The 16,989-nt window shown below is 38.9% G+C and overlaps 1 protein-coding gene across 2 annotated transcripts in view; it reads left to right on the top strand.

Moving 5' to 3' along the window:
• Nucleotides 1–1,688: 1,688 nt before the first annotated feature.
• LOC308351081 (olfactory receptor 8K5-like) overlaps nt 1,689–16,989 on the top strand; it is a gene marked incomplete at both ends in the record, with an annotated part of 48,614 nt that continues 33,313 nt past the window's right edge. The window contains one exon of one of the 2 annotated variants that reach the window (XM_080816562.1): nt 1,689–1,838. In XM_080816562.1, the coding sequence (XP_080672688.1) occupies nt 1,689–1,838 (150 nt within the window). Of the gene's footprint in view, nt 2,631–16,989 lie in introns of those variants that run through there. The other variant, XM_080816561.1, reaches the window with a different exon arrangement.

The raw sequence follows: 16,989 nt of genomic DNA on the forward strand, positions 1-16,989 counted from the left end.
ATGACAATTATAATGAAAATGCTCCTTCATGCATTAAGAAATGTTATATCAAGGGCGCCTGGGTGGCTCAGTTGGTTAGGTGACTGCCTTCGGCTCAGGTCATGATCCTGGAGTCTCAGGATCGAGTCCTGCATCGGGCTCCCTGTTCAGCGGGGGGCTCTGCTTCTCCCTCTGACCCTTTCCCCTCTCATGGTCTCTCTCACTCTCTCTTTCTCAAATAAATAAATAAAATCTTTAAAAAAAAGAAATGTTATATCAAAATAACATATTAGTATTTTGTTAAAATAGTTAAGAAAATTAAAAGATAAAAATTAAAAGAATAGCACCTTGATGGTTGAATTTAGTTACAGAAGGGTTCAGGGCAGGGCCTGAATTATGTCACATTTCATCTTACTTGACGTATTTCCTGTTCATCATCATAGCGCAAAGAAGATATTTCATAGTGCAGAAGAATTTACATACATACAGTAAAGAAATCTGCTTTGAGCTAAGTTATGGTCACCATTTAAAAAACAAAAACAAAAAACTACTACGTAGGCACACTGGTTCATTTGATCTTCATTCATCCCTCTCCATAACTCTATGTAGGAAGTATTGTTTTGTATAGGAGAATAAAGAGGTTTAGACAAGTTAAATTATTGGCCCAAAGTAAACCTCATATATGTCATAAACAGAGGTATCATACAGACTATATCAATACAAATATATCTTATATTTATGCAAAAAAGACAATTCTCAACTACAGTCTATTATAGTTTTATTTATTCACTTGTCCAATATCTGTCAAAGGTGTCAACTGTTTCACCTGTCAGCCTGTATCACCTGTGGGTGTAAAGGATTTTATGGGAGTATGTGTGGAAGTAGTGGTCCCGTACATTTTTTGAATACATAATACATATGTCAGTATATAATAAATTATAACTGTATAATATAATTTATTATATATCGACATGTATTAAGTCATATTATTAAGTGCTATTTATAAATACCAATGTGTAATTGCAATTATATCAATGACTAATAGAAAACTTTATTTTTTAATAGAAAACTTTAAAATATAGCACAATATAGTTTATATGTTACACTCAAATTTTTAAAATAGTTTTGATTTTTTAAAATGTTTCATACATATATGTCCATATCTGTATCTAAATTTATATATCTATATGTGTCTGTATCTACCTATGTATCTTTTTCTCCTTCTCTCTCTCCCTCTCTATTATCGATCTATCAATACCATCTTGGTTTCTCAAACTTGCCAATATTCATATTTTGGACAGGATATTGGGTCTTGTAGGATGTTTAGAAATATAATATAATACATTATATTTTATTATATAACAGAAATATAACTGACCTTTAACTGTCATTAGCCAGTAGAACCCCACCTTCCAGTTGTGACAACTTAAATGTCTAGTTCTAGACATTGATAAAATGTTATCTGGCTAGTTAAATCATTTCAGTTGACAACCACTGACTATCTTTGTTTATGTATAAACCACTGACTACCTATGTTTATGTTTAGTGTTCTTTCATGAAGGGTTTATTTTCAAATATCTGAAATTGGAAAGTTTGAATGCATTTTATTTGTACTAGCTTGCATGCTAAAAATCACTCAGGTGATAATGCATGAAATCTATTGACCATGCTGATGTCTCTATCCAGAATAGGTTTCCTGGTAAGCCTGCATGGAAACTCAAAATCTTACGGTGCTCAAAGAGTTCATTCTCATGGGGATCACAGACAAACCCGAGTTGCAGGCTCCATTATTTGGGCTGTTCCTCATCATCTATTTGATCTCAGTGGTGGGCAACCTGGGCATGATCATTCTTACCAAGGTGGACTCCAGACTCCAAACACCCATGTACTTCTTTCTCAAACACCTGGCTTTTACTGATCTTGGTTATTCAACAGCTGTGGGTCCCAAAATGTTAGTAAATTTTGTTGTGGATCAAAATACAATCTCTTACTGTTTTTGTGCTGTACAACTAGCTTTCTTTCTTGTATTCATCATTAGTGAGCTGTTCATTCTCTCAGCAATGTCCTATGACCGCTATGTGGCCATCTGTAACCCTCTGCTCTACCCTGTCATCATGTCCCAAAGGGTATGTTACGTGTTGGTGGCAGTCCCCTACCTCTACAGCACATTTGTGTCTCTTCTAGTCACCATCAAGATTTTTAGTTCATTCTTCTGTGGCTACAATGTCATCAGTCATTTTTACTGTGATTGTGTCCCCTTGTTATCTTTGCTTTGCTCAAATACACAGGACACTGAAATAATTATTCTGGTCTTAGCTGGTTTTGATTTGATTTCATCCCTTCTGATAGTTCTTGTGTCTTACCTGCTGATCCTGGTAGCCATCATCAGGATGAACTCATCTGAGGGTAGGCACAAGGCGTTTTCCACCTGTGGGTCCCACCTGACAGTGGCCACAGTGTTCTATGGGACTTTGATATTTATGTACGTGCAACCTGAGTCCAGTCATTCCTCTGACACTGATAAAGTGGCATCTGTATTTTATACCCTTGTTATCCCCATGCTGAATCCCTTGATCTATAGCTTGAGGAACAAAGATGTAAGATATGCAAGACAAAGGATGTGGAAAAAAATAACGAGTATTTTTTCCTAAAATTTACTGTCTAATATGATTCCTATGAACTAGGTTATGGACTTAAAATTTTGTTCTATGCCCCTCCAAAGAAAATAGCAAACACAAATAAGTTCAACATATATTATCTATTTATAATCTTTATCTCTTGTTTTACATATGCTAGACACTTCTAACTGCTGTAAATTGATTTGTGAACAAAACAGTAAAAAATTTGCCTTCCTAAAAAAATTCTGCCTTCCTTCAGAGAGAAAGGTGGAGTGTATACATTAATCAAATAAATACTATAGTACTGTAGAATGTGTTAGATGATGTACACACACACACACACACACACACACAAAGTTGTTAAGGATTCTGTTTTTTTCACGTATTACAATAAAATTGCAGTCCCTATGTATGTGTGTGTGCATATGTGTGTGTGTGTGTCTGTTTGCATGTGTAAGTCCTTTCTTTCTGTTTTAGCTTTCATAGTCATCCCGGGTATGTTTTAGAATTACAGTCAATACTGGTTGTTTCTGTGATGCTTATTGGTTTGAAGTACTCATATTAGTTTATTCAAACATCCTTATTACGAGCATTGGGATCCCATTTTTTCCTCATCAGTGTATGAGTCTATTAGTTGAACATACTTTGTAATCTAGCAATCTGATTGGCACTTGGTTTGTCTCAAAAAGTCCATGTTGTTGATATTAGAGAATATTCAAATTAAGGTAATATTTTGAGGGCTTCTCAGTTTGCGCTTTTTCCTCAGTGATTCATCTTTCTTTCTTTTCTTTCTTTCTTCTTTCTTTCTTCTTTCTCTCTTTCTCTTTTTTCTTTCTTATCTTTCAGATTTGTTTATTTATTTGGTGGGAGAGGTGCAGAGAGAGAGAATCTTCAATCAGATTCCAAGCTGAGTGTGGACCCAGATGTGGGGCTCAATCTCATAACCCATAAGATCATGACCTGAGCCAAAACCAAGTGTCCAACACTGAACCAAGGAGCTCCTGTTCTTTCTTAATAACTGGCTCTTTGGTTTAGAATATTGTAACATTTCCTTATGTTTTTTAAAAAGAGTAATTATCTGTATTTAAAAGGCATGCCTCTGTTGTTTTTGTATCCTTGCCTAAGAGGACTATTCTACAGTGCATTAATCGTATTGCCTCTCTTTCCTTAGATTGATCTTTCCCAATATTTATCAATATTGATTGCATACTATATTTTAATTGGTTGTCATCATCTAACTACATTTATTGATTGTCCTACTTGGGGGAATCTGAGGGAAATAATCCTGTCGTTTGCACTATGTCACATTTCTTTCTTTTTTTTATTTTTATTTTTTAATTAACATATAATGTATTATTTGTTTCAGGGGTACAGGTCTGTGACTCATCAGTCTTACACAACTCACAACACTCACCAGAGCACGCACCGTCCCCAGTGTCCATCCTCCAGCCACCCCATCCTTCCCACTATGCCACATATCTAAGGTGAATGAGGACTGATAGATGGCAAAGACATACTGATCTTGCCTTTTGTGCATAGTTGCTCCACATCACTCCACATTTTCCCATGCACTTATTTTTATTTTTGATTTCCCATTTGCTCATTCCCTTATTCTTCTTAATAGTTCTGGGATTTTACTGAAGTTATTTGTTTGTAGTATTTGGTTCGTTCACCATTATGCAATAAAATTATCTGTTTAACCAATGGCCATTTAATAAAAAGAATTCATTGAGATAAAATTTTGAAAGGGCTGATGCAAAGCAACCCAGATGCCCTTCAGTAGGTGTATGGGTAAGCCAACTAGGACACATGCAGACAATGGAATAGTATTCAGCAGTAAAAAGAAAGGAACTACCAAGCCATGAAAAGATATGGTGCAACATTAAGTGAACAGATGTTGTATGATGCCAACTTCCAACTATACAACAGTCTGAAAAAGGCAAAACTATGGAGACACTACAAAGATCAATGATTGACAGGAGTTAGAGCAGAGGAAGGGATGAATAGAGGAGCAAAGAAAAATTTTAGGGCAGCAAAAATACTTTGTATGAAACGATAATGGTAGAGACAAGTCATTATATATTTGTTCAAAGCAATAGAAAGTCAAACCCCTTGCATGGAGCACTGGGTGTGGTGCATAAACAATGAATCTTGGAACACTGAAAAAAATAAAATAAAATAAAATTACAAAAGAAAAAGAAAAAGTGAAACCCCAAAGGAAACCCTGATGTAAATGATGAAGTTCCAGTGAAAATGATGTAAAAGTGTAGGTTCATCGATTGTAATGAATGTACCAGTCTAGTGGGGGATGTGGGTAATGGGATGGGAGACAAGGCATTTGTTGGGTCATATATGGGAAATCTCTGTTCTTCTTCTTAAGTTTGCAGTGAAGCTAGAACTTCTCTAAAAAATAGTCTCAAAATACAAAAAAAAAATATTTCATGAACAGTGTCATAGGATGATAAATATTATCAAACTGTTGATCTACTTGAAAGAATCTGTGTGATTGTCATAAAAACTACTGGGTAATAATATCTCATTTTTGGGTACTATATAACAGGCATCCTTCAAGTATGGATTAATTTTCCTCAAAACAGATGTCTGAGATAGAGTCTATTAAAATTTTTATTTTTTATATTTTGAACTATTACTTCAGAGAAGTTAATTGTCAGAGTACACACCAATGCATGAGGTGTTAGGTTCAAAGCCGGGGGGTCTAGTTCATACTGGAGACTTCATGCCTTTAAGAAGTACCCTAAATTGTCTCTTAATGTCATTTTTATGCTTTACTGACATCATCCCAAAGATGACAGAGAGTAACCTGTCACTTTGTCAGATGTCAGCTTAGAAGAGGGGGAACAGCAAAGGAATTAATAAAATAGTGAAATTAATAAAATAGTGAAAGCCATATCTGCATAGAAAAAGAACGCAAGGGGCACCTGGTTGGATCAGTCACTTTGACTCAGGTCATGATCCCTGGGTCCTGGGACCAAGCTCCATGTTGGGCTCCCTGCTCAGCGAGGAGTCTCCTTCCCCCTCTGCCTTCCCCACTTCTGTGCTCTTTCACTCTCTCTGTCAAATAAATATGTAAGATCTTTAAGAAAGAAAAAGAATTCAAAAAGACACAAAATTAGTTAATGAAAAATAAATAAATTAACTCAGTAGTTAACTAATCAGGCATTTTATATGAGCAATTTTGTTCAAATAGAAAGCCGTAGTAAAGTGAATGCAGGACAAAGCCTGAGTAAATCTGTAATAAATCAGAAGAAGGACAGGAATTGGCATTAAGTTGTCAGAAACATTCTGAAAAGAAACAAACAAGGAGGTTTTTATTTTAGGAAATGATTTCTGTTCTAAGATATTTGGCTGCCTTTGGGAAATGAAGGGTAAGGAGAAGAAGCAGAATTCCAAAAAACGCCAAAAGTCTACCACTGATGATTTGTCATGGAAATTCTACTACAGACAGTACGAGAAATAGATATTCCTTCCCAAACGAAAGAGAGGCCTGTAGGGAAATATTTGTTCTCTACCATCTTCCGCTCCTTAGGCTTTGCAGAAATTTTATCTGAGCTTCAGCCCTTTGGGAAATCAACTTAGGACGAAAGAATATGTTGACTCTGATATCGTGCTATGGAGTTAGTGAAAGCCATGAATCTCAACAGTCCATCACTTATTTTTATTTTTTTAAAAGATTTTATTTATTTATTTGACAGAGAGAGACACATCGAGAGAGGGAACACAAGCAGGGGGAGTGGGAGAAGGAGAAGCAGGCTTCCCGCAAAGCAAGGAGTCCAATGCGGGGCTTGATCCCAGGACTCTGGGATCGTGACCTGAGCCAGAGGCTGACAGTTAACAACTGAGCCACCCAGGCGCCCCCCATCACTTATTTTTAAATGAAACTCTCTATCTTCAGCCAGTATTTGTGGAGTGATCCATTACATGTATGAGAAAAACTTTCCTAAATGATACAGTGGGGACAGGCAGACCATCACATGCAGTTGGGAAGGTTGGCCAGCATGTTATTTTAGAGCATGCCATTCATATAGACTAAGATGTGCAAAACACCTCCCCAAAGAAGTACAATATATTGAAGATTGCCCTGATTCATGTAAGCATCCAAAGGCTGCCCACCACAGTGATTACACAGATACAAAGAATAAGCTATAGTTCTATCAATCTAATGAAAAAAAAAAAAAAACTTTATTAATCAGCCTACACAGGTTGTCATTGAAAGAACTCCTGAAAGCATGAGAGAGAGATTACTAGTTGAGAAGCTTGAGTACGAAAGTTAAATGTTATTTTATTTAGAATAAGGAATGATATGTGATTCATTAAATATTTAATGACCCATAATAATCATAATACTCCCAGGTGTTTAACTACATCTGCACATGATTTCTTAATTGGAGAAGAGCACCATTGGGAAAGGAGAAGGATATGGGAAATGACAACGGGCGCCACGTATATCTCAGAATTCCCTGGAGAAAGAGGAACCACTAGAGAGCTGGATAGGAATGCAGGTAGAGAAGCCTCAGAAGTCATATTACAGGAGAAACTCTACTCAAATTTGTAGTATGTGTGAGTGACACATTCTGGACCAGTGTGGGCATGCCTTCCTATTCTTTCCTGTGTCATATCTGAACAGAAGTTCTTATTATATTTACAGTCAATCTTACCTTTATTGTCTGCTTGATGATAAGGATTAAAGTATTTTGCATGATATTCTTTAAATCCCAACAAACTTACGTGATGGGATGCATGAAATAATAGCAAAATACATGGTCAGAGGAATCTGGTTATTAATATAATTCATAGCTCAATATCCTGGTTTATAACTCAGAATAATAGCAATCTGTCAACCATAGAGTAGACAAAGGAAAAATACAGTTTTTATTCTGACATAGAAAATGCTGGCATTTTAAAAACCTACGCCTTCATAGAATTCTTCCTCAGCCGTGACAGTGCACATTGATTCCATAAAAATTATAGATTTTTTTTTCATTCTACCACATTTTTTAGACTTATTTCTTAAAAAGTGATTTAGAAATAGAACAATAAAAAGATATCTTTCAAGACTTTATTTTTTACAGTTAGTAAATTTGACATATTTTTTTAATTAAATTTTTTATTTCTTTTCAGCGTAACAGTATTCATTGTTTTTTCACCACACCCTGTGCTCCATGCAATCTGTGCCCTCCCTAATACCCACCACCTGGTTCCCCCACCCTCCCACCCCGCCCCTTCAAAACCCTCAGGTTGTTTTTCAGAGTCCATAGTCTCTCATGGTTCACCTCCCCTTCCAATTTCCCTCAACTACCTTCTCCTCTCCATCTATCCTTGTCCTCTATATTATTTGTTATGCTCCACCAATAAGTGAAACCATATGATACTTGACTTTCTCTGTTTGACTTATTTCACTCAGCACAATCTCTTCCAGTCCTGTCCATGTTGCTACAAAAGTTGGGTTCGTCCTTTCTGATGGAGGCATAATACTCCATAGTGTATATGGACCACATCTTCCTTATCCATTCATCCGTTGAAGGGCATCTTGGTTCTTTCCACAGTTTTGCGACCGTGGCCATGGCTGCTATAAACATTGGGGTACAGATGGCCCTTCTTTTCACTACATCTGTATCTTTGGGGTAAATACCCAGCAGTGCAATTGCAGGGTCATAGGCAAGCTCTATTTTTAATTTCCTGAGGAATCTCCACACTGTTCTCCAAAGTGGCTGCACCAGTTTGCATTCCCACCAACAGTGTAAGAGGGTTCCCTTTTGTCCACATCCTCTCCAACACACGTTGTTTCCTGTCTTGCTAATTTTGGCCATTCTAACTGGTGTAAGGTGGTATCTCAATGTGGTTTTGATTTGAATCTCCCTGATGGCTAGTGATGATGAACATTTTTTCATGTGTCTGGTAGCCATTTGTATGTCTTCATTGGAGAAGTGTCTGTTCATATCTTCTGCCCATTTTTTAATATGATTATCTGTTTTGTGTGTGTTGAGTTTGAGGAGTTCTTTATAGATCCTGGATATCAATCTTTTATCTGTACTGTCATTTGCAAATATCTTCTCCCATTCCGTGGGTTGCCTCTTTGTTTTGATGACTGTTTCTTTTGCTATGCAGAAGCTTTTGATCTTGATGAAGTCCCAAAAGTTCATCTTTGCCTTTGGTTCCTTTGCCTTTGGAGACATATCTTGAAAGAAATTGCTGTGGCTGATATCAAAGAGGTTACTCCCTATGTTCTCCTCGAGGATTCTGATGGATTCCTGTCTCACGTTGAGGTCTTTTATCCATTTCGAGTTTATCTTTGTGTACGGTGTAAGAGAATGGTCAAGTTTCATTCTTCTACATATAGCTGTCCAGTTTTCCCAGCACCATTTATTGAAGAGACTGTCTTTTTTCCACTGGATATTTTTTCCTGTTTTGTCGAAGATTATTTGACCATAGAGTTGAGGGTCCATATCTGGGCTCTCTACTCTGTTCCACTGGTCCATGTGTCTGTTTTTATGCCAGTACCATGCTGTCTTGGTGATCACAGCTTTGTAGTAAAGCTTGAAATCAGGTAACGTGATGCCACCAGTTTTATTTTTGTTTTTCAACATTTCCTTAGCAATTCGGGGTCTCTTCTGATTCCATACAAATTTTAGGATTATTTGCTCCAGCTCTTTGAAAAATACTGGTGGAATTTTGATCGGAATGGCATTAAAAGTATAGATTGCTCTGGGCAGTATAGACATTTTAACGATGTTTATTGTTCCGATCCAAGAGCATGGAATGGTCTTCCATCTTTTTGTGTCTTCTTCAATTTCTTTTAGGAGTGTTCTGTAGTTCCTCGAGTACAGATCTTTAACCTCTTTGGTTAGGTTTATTCCGAGGTATCTTATGGTTTTTGGTGCTATAGTAAATGGAATCGATTCTCTAATTTGCCTTTCTGTATTTTCATTGTTAGTGTATAAGAAAGCCACTGATTTCTGGACATTGACTTTGTATCCTGCTACATTCTGAATTGCTGTATGAGTTCTAGTAGTTTGGGGGTGGAGTCTTTCGGGTTTTCCATATAAAGAATCATGTCATCTGCGAAGAGAGAGAGTTTGCCTTCTTCCTTGCCAATTTGGATACCTTTTATTTCTCTTTGTTGTCTGATTGCTGTTGCTAGGACTTCTAATACTATGTTGAACAAGAGTGGTGAGAGTGGGCATCCTTGTCGTGTTCCTGATCTCAATGGGAAGGCTGCAAGCTTTTTCCCATTGAGGATGATATTTGCTGTGGGTTTTTCATAGATAGATTTGATGAAGTTCAGGAATGTTCCCTCTATCCCTATACTTTGAAGCGTTTTAATCAGGAACGGATGCTGGATTTTGTCAAAAGCTTTTTCTGCATCAATGGAGAGGATCATGTGGTTCTTCTCTCTTCTCTTATTGATTTGTTCTATCACATTGATTGATTTGCGAATGTTGAACCATCCTTGTAACCCAGGGATGAATCCTACCTGGTCATGGTGGATAATCTTTTTAATGTGCTGTTGGATCCTGTTTGCTAGGATCTTGTTGAGAATCTTAGCATCCATATTCATCAGTGATATCGGTCTGAAATTCTCCTTTTTGGTAGGGTCTTTGCCTGGTTTGGGGATCAGGGTAATGCTGGCTTCATAAAAAGAGTCTGGAAGTTTTCCTTCTGCTTCAATTTTTTGAAACAGCTTCAGGAGAATAGGTATTATTTCTTTGAAAGTTTGATAGAATTCCCCAGGGAATCCGTCAGGTCCTGGGCTCTTGTTTTTTGGGAGGTTTTTGATCGCTGCTTCAATCTCGTTACTAGATATCGGTCTATTCAGGTTGTCAATTTCTTCCTGGTTCAATTTTGGGAGTTTATAGTTTTCCAGGAATGCATCCATTTCATCTAGGTTGCTTAGCTTATTGGCATATAACTGTTGATAATAGCTTCTGATGATTGTTTCTACTTCCTTGGTGTTAGTTGTGATCTCTCCCTTTTCATTCATAATTTTATTAATTTGGGCTTTCTCTCTTTTCTTTTGGATTAGTGTGGCCAATGGTTTATCGATCTTATTGATTCTTTCAAAAAACCAGCTTCTAGTTTCGTTGATACGTTCTACTGTATCTCTGGTTTCTACCTCGTTGACCTCTGCTCTAATCTTGGTTATTTCCCTTCTTATGTGTGGAGTTGGTTTGATTTGTTGTTGATTCTCTAGTTCTTTAAGGTGTAGAGACAGCTGGTGTATTCTGGATTTTTCAATTTTTTTGAGGGAGGCTTGGATGGCTATGGATTTCCCCCTTAGGACCGCCTTTGCTGTATCCCATAGGTTTTGGAGTGAAGTGTCTTCGTTCTCATTGGTTTCCATAAATTGTTTAAGTTCTTCTTTGATCTCCTGGTTGATCCAAGCATTCTTAAGCAAGGTGGTCTTTAGCTTCCAGGTGTTTGAGTTCCTTCTGAACTTTTCCTTGTGATTGAGCTCCAGTTTCAAAGCATTGTGATCTGAGAATATGCAGGGAATCATCTCAGTCTTTTGGTATCGGTTGAGCCCTGATTTGTGACCCAGTATGTGGTCTATTCTGGAGAAGGTTCCATGGGCACTTGAGAAGAATGAGTATTCTGTTGTTTTAGGGTGGAATGTTCTGTATATATCTATGAGGTCCATCTGGTCCAATGTGTCATTCAATGCTCTTATTTCTTTATTGATTTTCTGCTTCGATGATCTGTCTATTTCTGAGAGAGGCGTGTTAAGATCTCCTACTATTAATGTATTCATATCAATATGACTCTTTATCTTGATTAATAGTTTTCTTATGTAATTGGCTGCTCCCATATTGGGGGCATAGATATTTACAATTGTTAGATCATCTTGGTGGATAGTCCCTTTAAGAATTATGTAGTGTCCTTCTGTATCTCTGACTACCGTCTTTAGTTTAAAATCTAATTTATCTGACATGAGAATCGCTACCCCGGCCTTCTTTTGAGGCCCATTGGCGTGAAAGATGCTTCGCCATCCCTTCACTTTCAGTCTGGGTGTATCTTTAGGTTCAAAATGGGTCTCTTGTAGACAACATATGGATGGGTCCTGTCGTTTTATCCAATCTGCAACCCTGTGTCGTTTTATGGGTGCATTTAGGCCATTCACATTGAGAGTGATTTTTGAGAGATACGTTTTTATTGACATTGTGTTATCTTTGAAGTCTTTCTTTCTGTCGATTGTCTCTATATTTCTGTTCAATGCTATTCTTAGGAATTTTCCTCTCTTATAGAACCCCCCTTAATATTTCCTGCAGTGTCGGCTTGGTGGTTGCATAGTCTTTCAAGCCTTGCCGGTCTTGGAAACTCTTTATCTCTCCATCCATTTTGAATGTCAGTCTTGCTGGATAAAGTATTCTTGGCTGCATGTTCTTCTCATTTAGTGCCCTGAATATATGTTGCCAGCCCTTTCTGGCTTGCCAGGTCTCTGTGGACAGGTCTGACGTTATTCTGATGGGCTTTCCTCTGTATGTAAGGAGCTTCTTTGTCCTAGCGGCTTTCAAGAGATTGTATCTACAATTATGATTCCTCAACTTTACTATGAGGTGCCTGGATGTTTTTTTTTTAATTTATAATCTTGGGGGGGGACCTTTCTACTTCTAGTACATGAACACTTGTTCCATTCGCAAGATTGGGAAAATTTTCATGAAAAATTTGTTCCACTATATCTTCTAGACTTCTTTCTTTCTCCTCCCCTTCAGGGATTCCAATAATTCTGACGTTGGAACGTTTCATGGCATCATTTATTTCCCTGATTCTGTTTTCGTGGCTTCTAAGCTGTTTGTTCCAGGCTTCCTCCTGATCCTTTCTCTCTATCTGTTTGTCCTACAGATCACTAATTCTATCTTCTGTCTCAGTTACCCTAGCTTTTAGAGAATTTAGATTAGATTGGAACTCATTGAGAGCGTTGTGAACCTCATCCCTGGTGGCCTTCAGCTCTGCCCTAACATTATGAACATCCTCCCTGGTCGCTTTCAGTTCTGCCCTAATCAATTCCATTTGGTCATCCATGGCTTTCTCCAACCTAGCTATTGCCTGGATAATTGTTAGCCTGAATTCTCTTTCTGACATATTGTCTATGTTGATAGCCGTTAGCTCTGTTGCAGAAGGCCCATCCTCTGTATTTTTCTTCTGTTGGGGATTCCTCCTCCTAGTCATTTTGGTGAGAGATGACTGGACAGATGTAGCTGGATGTATCGACCGTGGTGCAGTCAAGGTGCACCCTGGAACGCTTCTGAGCACTCAGGATTCCCCCCACCAAACGAGAGAAAAAAGAAAAGAAAAAGAAAAAAGAGGGAGAGAGAGAGACAGGAAAAAAAGGGAAGATAAAAGAGAAGGTTCAGCCCAAATGGGCCCCAGGGTAAGATTTATGACGTATACAAACAAAAACAGACAAACAAAAAGACTGATAAAAGTATATGACGAGAGAAAAAAAATATATATATAAGCAAAAAAAAAAGGAGGAGCCTCGTCAAGAAGAACCCCAAGTATAAGATTTATATACTATCAGGACAAACATAAATACACAGAGACACTGGCAGAAGAAAAAGATGGGAGCATGGTTATAGATTCTCGGTGTGGGCGAGGAAGGTTATTTTGATTCTTCCTGGATGTATCTTGATATCTTTGTTAAAGGACTCAACTTTCCTAAGAAAAAGGGGGATTAAAAATTGGTTCACCTATAGGGGTAGCATTGCTTGGAGAAAGGGGGTTACCTTGAAGTTTAACTCTATATGAATATTAGAAAATAAAAATAAAAAAGGAATAAACTGGACTAAACTAAATTAAAAATTTTTTTAAAAATTAAGAAAATAGAAAAGCAAAAGAAAAACACATGTGTATGTATCAAAAAATTCAGGTTAGAAGTTTATCATGGAATTTGATGTACTGGACATCTCACTGTGATGGTAAATAGGTTAAAAAATTATCTATATAAAAAAAGAAAAAAGAATGAACCAGAATAGTGGAAAAGAATTAAAAATAAAAGTTGTATCTATGAAGTAGTGGTGGTTGTTCTCTTGTAGTCTTTTTTTGTTTGTTTGTTTCCTGATTTGTTTTCTGGGGGAGGGAGCTGCCACGTGGGTTTTCAGTCAATGATGTTCCCTGAGTTAAGTCCTCCCGACCGCCTCAAGGGGGTGGGCTCTGAGAAAAACAGTTTTTTCAGGTTTTTGTTCTCTGGAGGTTTTTATGTTTGTTCACTTCTTTTCTCTCGCCTTGACAGCTTTTGATGGTTTTTGGAGGTTTAGAGGAAAGAAAACTGCACCCCAACCTCCCTTTGAGAGAGAAGCCTCAGTCTGCTCCCCTGCAGGTGCTGCAGCCACTGGGACGCTGGCAGAGCAGGTTCTGAGTCGCGGTCCATGGGGATGCAGGATCTCCTGCTTGTACGCAAAACCAAGGCAGCTGTGGCTGTCTGGGCAGAGAGGTTCCAAGCAGAGATCGCACACTGAGATTTTCCCGCTGGCTGGGGCTAAGAGCACCGGGCTTGCGCGCACCTCTCCCAGGGGAGGGTTTGGGGCGTGGCGCCTCCAGCTCTATCGGCTCTATCGGCTCTATCGCCGTGTGGGTCTGAGAACACCAGGCTGGGCATTCGTGCACCTCTCTCAGGGGAGGGTGAGGCACGTGTGCATCTCCAGTAAGGTGCGCGTTCTGCCGTCTGGTGTGGCTCCCAGCCCCTCACGGGAGCCAGACTCCACCCGTTCTCGGGCGCACTGGCGGCTCAGGGACAAAGACCAGGTTTCTCCGCCGCACTCTCTCTGGCTCAGTGCCAGGGGAGGCTGTCCTGGGTCTGGGGACTTAAGCCCCTGTCCCTAGCTGCCCCGATTCCCACAATTTCCCCCCACGATCCTTTGCTCTTTTGAGTGCTTTCAACAAGACTCCAAGTTAATGCTGGTCCCCAGATGCAGGGCACTCTCATATTGGGGTATTATTTTCCAATCGGTCACCTCTGGTGGCTCCCTCCCCCTTTTGTTTATCTTCCGGTATCAGTCCGACGTTCCCACTCCACTTTACCTGCCCACTGGCGTCTTCTGGCCCCTGTGGAGATCCAGATGTGTATAATTCTGATCTCAGGCTGATTTCATGGGTGATCGGAGTTCTTTGGTAGGTAATCAGCTCACTTTAGGGTACAGGTTGAAAAGGCGCCTCCTCCTACTTCCCCGCCATCTTGTCTCCCCTCAAATTTGACATATTTTCTCTAGCCATAAAGAATTTAATACCTATTGGGGCACCTGGGTGGTTCAGTCGGTGAAGCAGCTGCCTTTAGCTCCTCAGGTCATGATCCCAGTGTCCTGGGATCAAGTCCCACATTGGGCTTCTGCTCTTCAGGGAGTTTGCTTCTCCCTCTGCACCCCCCAAACCCAGGCTCGTGTGCTCTCTCTCTCTCTCTCAAGAAACTAAATAAAATCTTAAAAATAAAAATTTAGTACCTATTAAATAATTCAGTGATTATGGTGTATTCACAGAGTTGTACAACCAACAGCACAATCAGTTTTAGGACATTTCATTATCCCAGAAAAAGGACTTGTGCTTATTAGTAGTTAGCCTTCACTTTCTGTCAATACTTCCAAACCCCAGCCTCAAGCAACAACAATTTCTTTCTTGCCCCTATGACTTCACCCATCCAGGCATGTCATATCAGTGTACTTATACAATATCTGCACTTTTGTGTCTGGTGTCTCTAACATCTGAAACTTGAGCATTTTTATATTATAAGACAATGGGTTTTATATTATAATTCCTGTTTAATTGACTTTCTCTGACAATGCTCTAGCAGGGGAAGGAGGGAACTGTCTTATGGCTGCCAGATGGAAATATATGTCCATATTCCCCACTTGGTTTCTGTTGACACCTCTGGTTTCCAGCAGCTCTTTCAATGACAATCTATACAAAGTTGATTCGTGAAGTTTCTTTTTATAAGGTTGATAGACATTCCTGAATTGTACCTTGTTCCTTTGATTTGCCTAATCATTGTGGTCGGCAGCCCTGATAGTTACATGAATCAGGACAACACTCAATATACTGTACAGGCATACCTTGGAAATATTGCAGATTAAGTTCCACTACCACAATAAAGCCAGTATCACACTATAGTCAGCGAAATGAATTCAGGAATTCCCCAGTGTCTATAAAAGTTGTGTTCACACTACACTGTACTCTAAGTATGTGATGACATTATGTCTAAAAAACCATGTACATAACTTAATTTTAAAAAGTACTTTAGGGGCGCCTGAGTGGCTCAGTGGGTTAAAGCCTCTGCCTTCAGCTCAGGTCATGATCCCAGGGTCCTGGGATCGAGCCCCACATCTGGCTCTCTGCTCGGTGGGGAGCCTGCTTCCTCCCCTCTCTCTCTGCCTGCCTCCCTGTCTACTTGTGATCTTTGTCAGATAAATAAATAAAATCTTAAAAAAAAAAAAGTACTTTATTGGGGCACCTGGGTGGCTCAGTCAGTTAAGAGACTATCTTCAGCTCAGGTCATGATCCCAGAGTCCTGGGATGGAGCCTCACATTGGACTCCCTCCCTGCTCACGAGAGAGCCTTTTTCTCCCTCTCCCTCTGTTGTTCCCTCTCCTTATAACACTATCTCTCTATCTCTGTCAAATAAATTAGTAAAATCTTAAAAAAATGAATAAAAATTAAAAATTCTTTATTGATAAAAATGCTAACCATCATCTGATAGAGCTCTGAGCTTCCAAAAGTCATAATCCTTTTGCTGGTGGAGGGTATCACCTCCATGTTGCTGGCTGCTGACAAATGGGGCAGTGGATTCTGAAGGTTAGGGGGCTGAGACAATCTCCTAAAATAAGACAATGAAATTTTCTGCATTGATGGACTCTTCCTTTCACAAATGAATTTCTCTGTAGCATGAAATTCTTTTTGGTAGCATTTTTCCCATGGTAGAACTATTTTAAAATTGGCATCAATCCTCTCAAACCCTGCACTGCTTTATCAACTTCGTTTATGTACTATTTTAAATCCATTGTTGTCCTTTCAGCAATCTTCGCAGCATCTTTATCAGGAGAAGTATCCATCTCAAGAGAACCACTTTCTTTGTTCATCCAGAAGAGACAATTCCATCTGATGCTGGAGACTGGGGGAGTTCTGGAATGAGGCACATAGAGCAGGGAAATCCTGACTTTCTAGAATGAGGCAGGTAGGAGGGGAAGTGCTGACCTGACACCTTGTTCTCACCCCTTCCTCCTCCCATAGTTCCTCAGCATTTCCCTGTTCCATCTGCCTCACATCCATTCAAGTTTTATTATGAGATTGCAGTAGTTCAAATATAATAATAATGAAAAAGTTTAAAATATTGTGAGGATTACCAAAATGTGACAAAATGAGCAGATGCTATTAGAAAAATGGTGCCAAT

Source organism: Martes martes (assembly GCF_963455335.1).
Source record: "Martes martes genome assembly, chromosome: 10".
Classification (NCBI taxonomy): domain Eukaryota; kingdom Metazoa; phylum Chordata; class Mammalia; order Carnivora; family Mustelidae; genus Martes; species Martes martes.